Genomic DNA, 14,482 nt, shown 5'->3' on the forward strand with positions numbered 1-14,482 from the left:
TAGAAGGATATAGGATTTAAAACGGAGCAAGTGATGTGAAGTCTGAAACAGAGGGAGAGATTAGAACTAGCTGAAATTTTAGCAGATATAGGAAGAAAACAAAAGGTTTATGGGAGAAGATTAAAAGAAAAGAATATGAAGATGAGAAAACTTACAACATAGGAAAGCTGTGATTTGATTCACTGTTAAGCTACTCTTTGTCTTGTTGAGGAGTGTGCTAAGATTGCCTTCCTCACCCCACAGTCATGTATCTTGTCCATCCATCCATCAAGCAGACATTACCAAGCACCTGTTTGTGGCCACATGAAGTGGAGAATCTAAAGAAGAACAAAACACAGTTCTTGACTTATGTTTACTCTAGTTTGGGGAGTTGTAATGAAACCCCAAAGTGATACAGGATGTAGGAATCTATCTCCTTTACCACTAAAACCACATTCCTGTCAAAGGTCCAGCCTGGACACTGTTTTGTGGTAGGGGAGAAAGCTTTTTACTGGTCACTTCCTGAGAACAGTTTGATCAGGGACACCTTCTCCTTAGGCACCCAGAGAATAGGGGCCAGTGCAGTGATGGGTGAAGGGTGAGGAAACAGCAGAATGTACAGATGCCACACAAATCTTTCAGGCCTTTGGGACCAGCCATAAAAGGGAACAAGCTGGTTTTTGGCCCAGCTTCTAAATTTGAGCTCACCAAGCTAGATGAGCAGACATGGATTCAAGGCGGGACCATATAGTCAGGTTATGGCTCAAAAGTCAAGTGTTATATCCTGCTCTTACTGACTAAAATGAGATAGGACTAGGGACAAAGTTCAAGAATCCCCCACACAGGGAAAAATCATATTTATGGCTGTGTCACTACCAGCTATTTGAGCAAGGATATTTTATCTGTTTTAGTTCATTAAATTTATCAATTTTTATCACAAAATAATATATATTTCTACCGAAATGTTAACGAGGTGTATGAAGAAAACATACTTAAAAGTAATCTGTTAACTGTCTGAAGTAACTGATTCTAATTGTTTGATGTATGTTTTCCATATAATTTGTGTTTATATAAGCATATATAAATATTTAAAAAGTTTTTCCTACAAAAATGCAAGCTCTATTTTTAATACCATGTTAAACGTTCATTAAAAATATTAATATAGATACAGCCTAACTCCTGGCACATATATGTATATTTAACTCTTCCTTGTAAATAGTTATGTATCGTTTTATATACAAATCTATATTTATCAATCCCTCCCTTGGTAAAGTCTTACGGATTTGTTTTTTAACCAATCGCCCTGTCGCACTCGGAGCCGTGCCGGGACTCCGTCCAGGATTTGGGGCTGCATCGTCTCAACACAAAGCAGGGCCTCTGAGGTCTGGGGGCGGCCAGCCAGGCTCCGCCCCCCCCGCCGCAGCCGCCAATCAGCTCCCGGGTGGTACCCCCCCTCGCCCTCTGCACTGCAGGCCATCTCCCCGCTGCACGCCTCCCGCCGCCACCTCCGCCAATTACCGAATCTGCAGGCTGACTGCCCTGTCTCCTTGTCACGTCTCTGCAGATCAGTCCCTTACCCCTCCGGTTAGCCCGGTGTGAAAATTGCTGGATAACGGGTGAGTATCGTCCAAAGATGGTTCTGGAACCGGAGCAGGCCCCGGCGCACCGACCAAGCTCGCGCGGCTGGGGTGGGAGAAGGAGCGACCCGGCCAGAGTCCGGGGGAGCGCGGGGGAGGGGGCGCCTGCGGGGCTGCGAAGGTAGTCAGGGTCTGGGCCTGAGACCGCTTGGGCCTAAGGAGGCAGATGTCTTCCAAAGGGGACTCCCTGCGATCTCTCCATCTCTGTGTCTGGTTCTGCTTTTTTCTACCACTCTGGCTCTTATTTCTTTCGTGCTTCATTCTTCTCCAGGAATTTCCGCCCTATTACAACACTTCTCATGATGAAATGTTTCGAAGCTGCAGATACGTACAGAAAATAATATAACAGAATTATCAGATGCGGACATTTTATTACCTTTGCTTCAGCGCACTTGCTCTCCCCGCCCCCCACCCCGTGGATGTGGATGTGTGTCTCCCCCCTCCCCCCGTGTGTGTATATGTGTGTGTGTCTCCTCCTTTCTAAGAAACAAAACCTGACAGTTAAAATCTTTTCCCCATGAAATCTCATGTCCATCCTCAGATGTAAGTTAGGGTCTATCCTTCTCACGTATATTTTTGTCCTTTTATTATTTATTTTTATGTAAACAATATGTGCGTTTTTGTTTTGCATTTTAAATTTTTCCATGCAACTCAGTACTTGGGGGCTTTGCCTTGCGGTGCTATTAGTCTTGTCATTTCAGACTGGAAAGGGACTTAGCAAGCAAGTCTCCAGCCCTCCTTGTTTATTAGCTCAGAAACTTGAGCCCTGTCGGGGATAAAGGACGTGCTCACTGTCGCTCAGGTGGTCCTCCACTGGGCAGGATCCTGAATTGAGGTTTTCTTGATTTCTGTTCCTGGCGTTCCTTCTGTGTTTTATGCCACTGAGCTCACCTACCCATATCCCTTATTGGCTATTAATTATATGATTCAATTTGGGGAAAGATTTAAAGAAGAAAGGAAAGAGGAAAAGGAGGTTGAAGGGGACTCGGGAAAGGAAATATGACTTGGATTTGGACCAAAACTCTAGTCGGTATATTAAAAGGTATGCATTTTCCTGGAACATGAAGTATTGAATCTTAGGGCAGCCTGAATATTTATTTTATTTAACAGGCACTGGTACAGTCTTACTGCATGCCAGTCATTGATCTAATAACTTTACAAGTATTCACTCACTTAATTTCAGCCTTACAATAAATCTGTAATATAGGTACTAATTTTATCATTCCTATTGTACAAGTAAAACTGAGGTCAGTCTGTAGATTGTAGCACTGAGATCTGAATCCGGGACATCTGGTGACAGTCTTGAGTTTTTAACTGCATTTCACATGCTAGAACTAGCTCCTGAGGACGGTGAAGTCACTGGACAAAGTAGAACTCACAGTTCACAGAAGGGAGGACAGCTGTCAACTGGTGATCAGAAAAGACTTCAAGAAAGAAATAGGAACTGAAATGTACATAGAAAGGTAGACTCTAGCTACCTATTGTCCGTTTGAAATATAATATATTCATAACTTACAAAAGAAAACATAGATAATGCAAACAATGCAGAGCTATATAAAAGTTGCCCTCCGCTCTTCCTCAGGTCAAACAATATTAACAGGTAGAGATGTAGTCTTCCCTTCTCCCATCATAGTACAAATACGTAAAGGGCTATTTTTTTTAATTATAAAAATGAAAGCACAGCTAACAGTTTTGTACAATTTTTATCCCCCCTCCGCAGTATGTCAAGTACATCCCCCCAACCAAATGGAGATCTAAGACCTTCCTAAGAATTGAATAATATCGCACCGAAGGTGTCCTATCATTTATTCAGCCTTTCCCTTAGTAACGAATAGTCAGAGAAGTTTATGTCTCTAATAGAACGGCCGTCCACTCTGCCAGGATGGGGGCCACCGCAGTGCCGAGCCAGCAGGGCCGGCGACACAAAGAAGCGCTGTCCCCTGCCAAGCGCCGCCCCTCGGGCTCGCTCTCGCGCCCGGGAGGAAGTGGGGAGGAGGAGACTCTTCGGGAACCCCTCCTCCCCCCTCTCCATCCCGGCTGCGCCTCCTCCCCGCTACCAGCTCGCTCGCCCGCCCGCCGCGGCGCTGCCTGCAGGGAAGCCCCTTCCCCGCCGCACCGTGCGTCCCCTCTGCACCCAGCCCTGCCGCCGTCCGGCTGCCGCCGCGATCCGGTGAGTGGCCCCCTGCCGAAGCCCCGCAGGCAGGAGAAGGGGCGGCTGGCGAGGAACTCGGCCTGGCTCTGGGGGAGGGCGGTGCCGGAGGCCGAGGGGGCCCGAGGGGGCCCGAGGGGGCGCGGGCGGACCTGCGGAATCTGCGGGACCTGCGGGACCTGCGGGACCTGCGGGAGGGGCCCCCGGATCTGGGACAGGTCCCTCGCTGATTGTGTCCTAGCCTCTGTTGCTGATTTTTCTCTGCTCTGGGCTCCGCGTCGCCGCTGCCGCATTGCTGCCCCTCTCCGGGTTCTGACATCTGATGTTTGTGTTTGCGTGCTTTGTGTGGTCGAGATACGCACAGGCCCGACGGGAGAACAGCATCTCCTCCGCAGCTTCGTCGGATGAGAATGCCCCAGACCAGGGACGAGGCAGGGCTTGCCCAGGGTCACACAGGTGGCTGGTGACAGAGCATCACTTCTGTCCTACTGCCCTTTGATCTTTGCAAACACCGGCTCTGGGACTGAGTTCCCTTACCCACTCTCACTAGCCCCCAGGGGACCGGTGTCTGTGTGTGTGGGTGTGGGGGGGGGTAGTTTAAGTGCAAGAGGCGCCAGTGGTCTGTGTACCCCTACCTCACGCAAACCGTGCCAACAGTTCTGGAGCATTCCCTGCCAGGCAGAGCTTTTCTGCTCAGCTCCCTTCCTTCCCCCTATTGCCCTCTCTCCCGCCCCCCAGCCCCTCTCCATTCCTCCTCGGACGTCACCAACAAGCTCTTCGCGGACTGGCTCTGGGCCTGTGTACAAGTCTGGCTGGGGTGAGGGCCTGGGGAGGAACCGAGAGGATTCCGCACCAGAACTCAGTACGGACAGCCCCTCAAATTTAAGAACGACCTGTGTCCCCCGTTGTCTGTTTCACAGAACGCTGTGCTCTGGGAGGCAGGCTGGTCAACACCCCCGGGCTTGTGCTCCCTGTGATGCTGTTCTCTTGGGAGTTTCCTCGTCAGAGAAATGAGCAAATATGAGTGAGAGAAAGAGAGCCCCTGGGGAACTCAGGAATTGAGAAGGGAGTGTAGTAAGATAGGAATAGGGGAATAGAAAAGCAGCATTTTAAATCGTGCTTACTTTTTTGGGAATGGGGGAAGTATTAGAGAGGACAAGAAGGCCTTTAAAAATAATGGTAATGGTCTGTTTTTTAAGCTGGGTAGTAGGTATATAGGAATCTGTTTAATTTTTAAAATTAACGTTCTAATACATGTATTTCATATTCTTTTTAAATATATTAAACCATTTTTCAATGAAAAATAAATAAAATTGATCTGGGAATATGTAGGACAGAATACAAAAGAAGGGTGAACCCACCCCAATTCTAGCTTAGTAGAAGTTGATGGACATTGGACAGGGTATTGGATGTATAAGGAAAAAGAAACAAGGGGTTCATGGAAGAAAATGGCAGGAAGAAGAGAAGACCCATAGGACTGAATGTCTGTGCTATTAATCATTTGTCAAGGCCAGGGGAGCTGTTTGCCGAAGAAGTGATCTCGGTCTGCCCTTGACACCATCCATCACTCCCGTTATCCACCCACGGAGCACCTCTTCATTCTCCTGGAGAATCCAAAGAACCCACATAGCCCTGATCTCAGACACTTACCCTACTTGGATCTGAAATCAAACTATAATGCAGGATATGGTGCAGTATCCAAGACAGGCCTGCTACCCTCCTTCCCTTCCAAATACATCTCTTAAAGGGAAGCCCCATTTAGGTTGCATGGGGCCTCTGTGGTAGGGGTAGGGGACTCGTAAAGCTCTCTGCCTGAGTTACAGGTTGAGCCTGCTTTAGAGGTGCCTGGGGTTCCAGCAAGCTGAAAGAGGGCCGAGTTGGCCCAGAGGAGAGAAAGCAGAAGCCACAGAAGGAGAACCAAGGATGAAGAACTTAGGGAGAGAAATAAAAGGGATTCCCCCACCCTGCCCCCACCCAGCCTGTGTCCCTCTGCAGTCCTCAAGCTAGGAGAGCATAAACAGGCATAAACAGGCAGTTTTCGGTTTAAAAGTCAGGTGTTGGAGTCATGGATATAGCTGGTTAAAGTGGGAACAGAACCAGCTGCAAAATTCAAAGAACCTCATAGAGGAGGGAATCAGATTTTTTTAGTAGGTAAATGCTCAGCCGATTGGGAGATGAAAAAATACATTTTAGGTGAGATATGATCAGGTAAGCAATCCAGTAATATATATACCCAAGCATTTAATGTGTGTTTACTTGCTTGTTTGAAGTTATATTACCTGTGTTACTTTTAACTGTAACGGTAATACATACAATTCAAAGGATGAAGACTTGTATAGGGAGAAGGAATACTGTTCACCTCTTCCCTCCCTAATGCAGTTAATGTTGGCATGTTAAAATGTGGCCCCCATAGATTTTTCTCTTGTATAGAAAATCCTGGTCCTTAACCAGGCTTATATATTTCTGGTACTTAAGAATGTGGACTCAGTACAAGATTCCCTGGGTTTGAATCCTGGATCCACCACTCACACTTGTGTGACTTGAGCAAGTAACACATTCTCTGGCCATCACATTTTTTGTTTTGTTTGTTGTTGCCTACCTATAAAATGGATAGTGATCGTACATACCTCACAGGTTTGTTGTCAGGATTAAATACTTTATGAAAGAAACATAATAATGCTTGGAACCTGGAAAGCAGTGTGTTGTGATTACTCCTACTAAAATTACTAGTACTACTGTTATTATCTTCATCCCTACAAAAATGGGTTTGTGTGCTATATATTACAGTGATTTGAGGTTTCCACTTAAAGTATATCTAGGGTTTTCTACATATGCAAAACAGATTTAACTCATTCTTTGTAATAGCGACATGATATTCTATAATATAGATTATCATCCTTTATCCAAACACTCTCCCTCTCAGACGTTGGCTTGCCACACACACAGCGTGGGTATCAGGCTGAGGCTCTATCCCAGTCCCACTCGTGGTGCAGGACAGGGGAAACTGGCCGATCAGAGGGGAGCCTGAGTGTTCCCTACCAAACCCCAGCAGGTAAGAGGAGGCAACTCCACAGGAAAAGCCCTCTTCGTTCTGGTCCCCTACTTTTCAAATCTCCAGGCCACCTGCCCATCCCTTTGTCACTTCTCCACAGACTGTTCTCCGATGAACTAGCTTGAAATACAGCTAGGGAGACAAAAACGTGAGTTCTCTGCTCTGAGTGTTTCTGGAGTACCAGCCCTGGCGGTGACCAGGGCCCAGAGAGAAGGGGTCTGATGGGCAGCTCTTTAGGGGGTGTGCATCCACGGCTGGCTGGGGGCCATGCCCCAGGGTCTTATGTTGTAATACCAGGCTGTGAGGTGGGGTAGCATGCAGAAATGGGATAGGTGTGGCTTTGGGTTAGAGAGCTGCATCCACAGAAGTCATAGATGGTTCTGGAAAACATTCCCTGTCATTTATCTCTCTCCATTTCTAGGTTTGCATTTATCTGTCTCCATTTGTAGTTCTGTATGGCAGTGAGCATCCTTGTACATATTATATCTTTAATACTGCTGCTCTTGTTTCTGTAAGAAAGGTCATCAGAAGAGGGATTGCTGGTCTGAGGATAGGCTCACCTCTGAAACGGAGCTGCCACCGTCAGATTGCTCTCAGCTTCTCAGCCCTTCCAGCACATTGTGGTCATGTCCTCCTAGCCTTTTGGACATTGGGCATTATTATCTGCCTTCATCTTCTTCACCTTCTCCTCCTCCTTTGCCTTCTTCCTTTTTGACAATCTTGTGGGCAACATCATGCATTCTATTTTCAGTTGCCTTGACTAGTGAGATTGAGAGTATTTGCATAGACTACTTGGCCATTTAAATTTCCTCTTCTGTGAATATCTTCTCTTAGAAGGGTAGGATTTCAACAGATAGAAAGAGGTGGGAGAGGGAACAGGAAGGGAAAAGAATGGAAAGAGACTCTAAAATGAAAGCAGGGCATGTCCAGGGATGCCAAGTGTTCTGGAAGCTGCAGAGAGGTTAGGTGGCTAGAAACTGTAAGGAGCAGCCAGCCCTGGAGACCTCAAACCCCAGGATGAAGGTGTCAGATTTAACCATGTGGGAAAAAGCAAAGCTCTGGGAGGGGGTTCTCTTCTGGGAAATAATGCTATCAGTGGCTTTTAGAAGAACAGACCCTGGTGACTCAGAAACTGGGTCAGTTTAGTCGAGGAATGAATTACTGAGCATCTGAACTAGGTTCCTGGCACTATGGTTGGAAACCTTGAACGATGACATTGACAGGACTGTGACCAGCTGGATAGCAGACAGGAGGGAGAAGGGGCACAACTGTGACTCTTTGCGGTTTGCTGTCCTGGCTATTTGTGGACACCAGGAAGAGCAGGGAAAGGACAAGCTCTTGTGAACCAGCTGCCTGCTGATTCTAGCATCTCAAAGATTCTCTGAGGTAAATGTCACCCTCCTTAGCAGCTAGTGACATTGAGCCCATGTAATGTGCCTAAGAGGAGCTAGTTTTGAGGGAAAAGACTAAATTTAAGACTTCTTAATTTTAGGGACCCCTGCAGATGGTAGAGTCTGCTCTTTCAGGAGGATCTTGAGTTTATTCGTTACCTCAGAACCAGGGCCTTTTCATCTGTGCCTGCGGAAGGCACAGTGCCTGTGCCCGGGACTTTCTCAGGGGCCCGTGGAAACACTTGAGAACTAAATGTAATAATAATTAATATTAGTGTTAGCATTGGCTCCAAAATGTGAAAACTATAAAATCAGAATCATTAAATGCTTAGTTCAGTTTTTATAAAATCTGACATTAGGTTTGGTTTTTGTTCACTTTCTAAGAATTCTCTATGGGGCGCCTGGGTAGCTCTTGATTTTGGCCCTAGGTCATGATCTCATGGGTCATGGGATCGAACCCCACATTAGGCTTCACACTCAGCTGGGAGTCTGCTTGAGGATTCTCTCCCTCTACCCCTCCCCCACTCGCTCACTCAGTCTCTCTAAAATAAATAAATCTTTTTAAAAAATAACAATTCTCTCTTATGCACATTTGCAAGTTAAATAGCTTACTCTTAACCAAATAATTATAAGTAAACATACATATAAATAAACACATATACACATATATATAATAAGTAACTGAAAGACATCTAACTTGTTATTTCCTTTAATCCTTGGGACAACCTTATATGCTAGACACTCTTGTCCCTACTTAATGAATGAGGAAGTCAAGTCTGAGATGTGTCGCCCCATCTCACAGTTAGTAAGCAAACAGAGCTAAGATTCAGGTCCAGATAGCCTAACTCCAGGGCCTGAGCTTGTAACTGCTTTGCCATATTACCTTGAGAGTGAGCATATTCTCTGACAAGGGAAACAGAAAGATGTTAAGGACCAAAGATAAAAACATAAGGAACATCTGCATTTTCAGAAGAGGTGAGGGAAGGATAGAAAGTGAACGGGTCAGCAGGTTGAAGATGATGAGGTTGGCTCTGGCCATAACATTACCTGCGGTGAGAGCCTCAGGGACCAGGGGAGCAGCATTGGCTGGTGCCACCGAGTGGGCAGTGAGAATGCCAACCCCTGGATGTCCTGATTATGAAAACACAGCTGCTCTTGGGGCAACTGCTTCAGTAAAGTGTATATAGTGGTCAGACGTCAAGCATCCTAAGCAGGGAGCTCATGGTGAAGAAGCAGAGGGTTTGTGTGAGTACGCATCCACAGACATACACACCTTTCTCCACTGTGTCCAGGTACAAGTAAGAATCTGCCATAGTTCCTGGTTGTCTGGGACCTGGATTCAAGCCACAGAGGACTTATGCTTTCCACTTCCCCAGCCTATGACTGCAACCAAAGAAGCTTCTCTGAGGACCCAGACTTTCCAGACTGAAATTCTGGGATCCCCAAGCTGGGATTAATAAGATCAGTGTGGGAGCTGAGTGGGGCAGGGGGCAGCATGCGGCACCACTGGATTAGTTTTCTGGTGGCTGTTGTACCACATCACCACAAACTGGGTGACCTAAAACAGCAGAAATATGTTCTCTCACAGGCCTGGGGGCATAGAATTTTGAAGTCCAGGTGTTAGCAAGGTGATTCTTTCTGGAAGTTCTGAAGGAAAATCTGTCCTATGCCTCTTCCAGAGCTTCTGGTGCTCACCAGCAACCTCTAGCCTCCCTTGGCGTATAGATGCATCGCTCCAGTTTCTCTTAGCATTCTCCCCTGTGTGTCTGTGTCTGCATCCAGATGTTTCTTAAAAGACACCAGTCATTAAATTAGGGCTCGCTCAAATCCAGCATGACCTCATCTTAACTTGATTGTACTACAAGGACCCTATTTCCAAATAAGGTCACATTCACAGGTACTGGGAGTTAGGACTTACAGATATCTCTTTGGGGGCACTATTCTGCCCACATTCTCCACTTCGAAGGTTTGCTTCCTTCTGCAATGGAAAAGTGTCAAGCTCTTTTGGTTTGGCCACAAGAATTTAGGAGGACCGGGAAGGGTGTGATGGGGTCTCCTGGGTTGGATACCTTGACACCCCTGGTGAGTCCCTGAGTCAATTCAGTCTGTCTCATCTGCGTCGTGGGAAGAACTGTCCCTGCTAGGGGAGGAGTGAACTGTTTGGCTCCTTTATTTATTTGTTTATCTATTCTTCGCCAAACTGAGTCTTTGCTTTCCTCTTTACAGAAGTCAATCCAGCCATGGCGACTCCCTCTGCTGCCTTTGAGGCCCTTATGAATGGAGTGACAAGCTGGGATGTCCCCGAAGATGCCATCCCATGTGAACTGCTTCTAATTGGAGAGGCCTCCTTCCCAGTGATGGTGAATGACATGGGCCAGGTCCTCATTGCTGCCTCCTCCTATGGCCGAGGCCGCCTGGTGGTGGTGTCCCATGAGGACTACTTGGTAGAAGCCCAGCTCGCTCCCTTTCTCCTCAATGCAGTAGGTTGGCTCTGTTCTTCCCCAGGGGCTCCCATTGGTGTACACCCATCCCTGGGACCCCTGGCCAAAATCCTTGAGGGTTCTGGGGTGGAGGCGAAGATTGAGCCAGAAGTGAAAGACTCCCTGGGGGTTTACTGCATTGATGCCTACAATGAAACCATGACGGAAAAGTTGGTCAAGTTTATGAAACGTGGAGGGGGTTTGCTTATTGGAGGCCAGGCCTGGGACTGGGCTAACCAGGGCGATGATGAAAGGGTGCTTTTCACGTTCCCTGGCAACCTCGTGACCAGTGTGGCCGGCGTGTACTTCACCGACAACAAAGGGGACACAAGTTTCTTCAAAGTCTCCAAGAAGATGCCCAAGATTCCAGTCTTAGTTAGGTGAGTGCATTACCCCAGTGGGGATTTGGTCCCATGTTAAAAAAGACATGGTTCTTGTCTTTCGGTTGCTCCCAGGCTAACAGAAGAGAACTTGGCACTTAGGCATAGATTCACCCTAAATCCAGCAGATTTACCCTCTATCAAACAGATCACCCTAAACCAATCAAGGTCCCCATTGCTACTGCCTCCCCAGACCAGACCACTTAGCTCTTTGAGCAGAGAAAACTTCTTAGTGACCATTATTTCCCTGGTGTCTAGCTAAATGTGAGGAAATGGAAAACAGACATGAGGGACCCCATAAGACAAAGTCTAAAGAGCTGTGGGAAAGGCTTTGAAATGTCCAGCCAGATGGGACTGGGATGGAAGTAAGAACTAGACGATTCAGAAGGTGATCTAGAAGAAAAGATAGCATGAGTTGTTTGTGCTAAATCTAGGAGTTAGGGGAGGATTTTATGTCTGCAGGCAAAACACCTGATGTTGAAGAACAAGGGAGGCAGGCGATGGGTGCAGAGACAGGCTACATGGAAGTTCTTTAAGAGCACTGCCCAGTCTGTTCTGTTCACACTGTGCTCCAGCATCTCATATAGTGCTGAGCGTAGAGCAGGTTAGTAGGTGCTCAGGAAACATTTGTTGGCTGGTGATTGGATGGGTGAATGGGGGAGATTAGAGGCTGGAGTAGTCCCAGGAGTATAAGAAGCGTACCAGGCCACACCCTGTTGTACATTAAAACTCGAAGCATCTTTGGAGTAGAGAGCACTGGGATTTCTGACTGGCAGGAGCAGAGTAAAGTAGGATTGGATGAGGAAGCCATACGACGGTTAGTACGGACACATAGGGCATGGGCCATGGCCTCTTCTTGGCATGGAACATTTGTAACAAAACCCCACATGTGCCATGAGGAAAGACACAGTCGTTCTGAGGCATAATGACTGACCAAACTGATCAAATTTTCAGCTTACCAATGATTTTCATCCTAAGGAATAGGGAGGTAAGACTTGACCATAATTCTGTTTCTAAACAACCTAATCCCCCTTACTTGCCTTCACAGATGTTTTTCTCTACCAAAACCGTACCTCTTTTTTCTTTGGCTTGCCTACTCATCTCTCATCATCAATGATTCTCAGCTTGTGGGGTTGAGGGGGTTAGGCTGTACGTGTGTGTGTGTGTGTGTACTGATATATGTGTATGCGCACATGTAAAATCAACTTGAAGATTAATGCTTGAGAAACAAATCAGAGTTAATAAGGGAAGTATGCAGACTCTGTTGTGGAGATTGTGGGTTATCAGTATTGGTTATTTACTAGGTAAGACTGTGTCACAACGCTTGCTTTTGCAGGTAGGTATAGCATAGCTTTGCTCATATGTTAGGTGGGTCATTTTTTAACTTGTGGATGGATTGAAGATGACAGTAGGGATTTTCCTGAGCTGACTGGCTGACAGAAGTATGGAGGAGAAAGTAAAAGGCACAAGAGGGTGTGTGTGTGTGTGGGTATGAGAGAGAGAGAGAGAGAAAGAAAGATGTGAAATACTGATTAAATGCATGGGTTGAGATTAGTATGGGTTGAGATTTGGTAGAGAAAAACAAAAAACCCTCTCCTCCTCACCCCATAGTTTACTTAGTATTCACTCTCACAGGGGCGCCTGGGTGGCTCAGTCGGTTAAGTGCCTGCCTTTGGCTCAGGTCATGATCCCAGGGTCCGGGGATCCAGCCCTGCACCAGCTCCTTGCTCAGCGGGGAGCCTGCTTCTCCCTCCCCCTCTGCCCTTCCCCCTAGCTTGTGCTCTCTCTTTCTGTCTCTCTCAAATGAATAAATAAAATCTTAAAAAAAAAAATTCACTCTCACGTAGCCAATGCTGAAAGGTAGACATTAAGTGATCTTCTCCCACCTGATGTTGTGGTGTTACCAAATGGTATATCAAAATCCATTAATTATAAACCTAAATCAAGTGAATTTTATTTTATGTGAATTAGGCCTTAATAAACCTTTAATATGTCTTTTTTTTTAAAGATTTTTTTTATTTATTTATTAGAGAGAGAGAGAGCATGAGAGGGGGGAAGGGCAGAAGGAGAAGCAGGGAGCCCGACGTGGGACTCGATCCCAGGACTCCAGGATCATGACCTGAGCCGAAGGCTGTCGCTTAACCAATTGAGCCACCCAGGCGCCCCTAATATGTCTTTTAATAGGACTTTAAAAAAGAATCAGATATAATCAGATTCATGTACAAGGATATGCAATTCAGCATTATTTGTAATAGGGAAGAGTAGTATGGCTAAATAAATTATAGATTTACCAACCATTAAAACTATGTTTCCAAGAATAATTAAGGGCATGGAGAAAATCTTTTAGGGGGTATTATTAAATGAAATAAAGTAGGATACTAACCTGTTTTTCATTATGTTCCCACTTTTGTTCAAAAAATATAGCTATGTGTAGAAAATATTATAGAAGGAAAAGGTCAAAATATCAGTAATGGGTAGAACTCTGGGTCATGGAATAATGGTAGATGATTTTTACTTTTTAACTTTTATTTTCCAAACTTTCTACCAAATTTTATTAATAAGGTATATATTTCATTACCTCACTTCACATGTAAGAACATTAAAAGACAAGAAAAATAATTCACAAGTCACATTAAAGACCTTCCACATCTGTCAATGCATAAATACTTTTATGACATAAACAGAAAACCAAATTTAACTCTCCAAATGATTCACTTACCTTTTTAACATCTCTGATACACATATAAATATTTCTATGTGTGTATGTATTGCCAATTGCCAGTACATTGGAATTATGAATCTTCTTCATGGGATACTCTTTTAAGCCACTTTTTCAATATTTTTCAATATCTCCTATATTTTTAAATGTTCACTTTAAAAAGTAATAGGTCATAAACCTACAACACAACTCTTTTCATCTTTGCATATTATTTTCCCCACTCATCCATAATTTTACATAGTTATCATCTTAGTATACATACTATTTTGAATTCCACTCACAAATATTTTTCATTCTATATAATCTTCAAAGTTATATTTGATTCACTTCATGAGAATACCTCATTTATTTAATCATTTGTCTGCTGTTGAGCATTTGGATCTTTCTCCACTCTTGTTGTGATTGGTAGTACTATACAGAATATCTGCAAAATGTTTTAGAAACATTAGACAATGCAAGACACCAGGATGCTTCTATTAGAATTTGAGAAGGAAGATTATTTCCATCACATGCTCAGCAAAGTTCAGATTGAAAACCCCTATGGATTTAGTTACTCAAAGGATTTATTTATTTTTAAGCCCTCATTTAAACATGGGAATGTGAATTAAGATAACTTTAATCTTATTACTTGCATATTTCTTACTAAATTCTAAGTAAGATCTTGGGATCCTCTCGCCCTTCTAAGAGTAAACTGT

General features: G+C 45.1%; 1 protein-coding gene across 3 annotated transcripts in view; it reads left to right on the forward strand.

The window, feature by feature from the left end:
• The first annotated feature begins 1,454 nt into the window (after window positions 1-1,454).
• The window catches only part of LOC102743453 (TRPM8 channel-associated factor 1), a 36,209-nt gene continuing 23,181 nt past the window's right edge, over window positions 1,455-14,482 (forward strand). For 2 of the 3 annotated variants that reach the window (XM_081799952.1, XM_081799950.1), the window contains exons 1-2: window positions 1,455-1,595; window positions 10,435-11,068. In XM_081799952.1, coding sequence (XP_081656078.1) covers window positions 10,449-11,068 — 620 coding nt within the window. In that variant the 5' untranslated portion in view covers window positions 1,455-1,595; window positions 10,435-10,448. Of the gene's footprint in view, window positions 1,596-3,629; window positions 3,787-10,434; window positions 11,069-14,482 lie in introns of those variants that run through there. The other variant, XM_081799951.1, reaches the window with a different exon arrangement.

Source organism: Leptonychotes weddellii, chromosome 12 (genome assembly GCF_054177405.1).
Source record: "Leptonychotes weddellii isolate Sample4059 chromosome 12, ASM5417740v2, whole genome shotgun sequence".
Taxonomy (NCBI): Eukaryota; Metazoa; Chordata; class Mammalia; order Carnivora; family Phocidae; genus Leptonychotes; species Leptonychotes weddellii.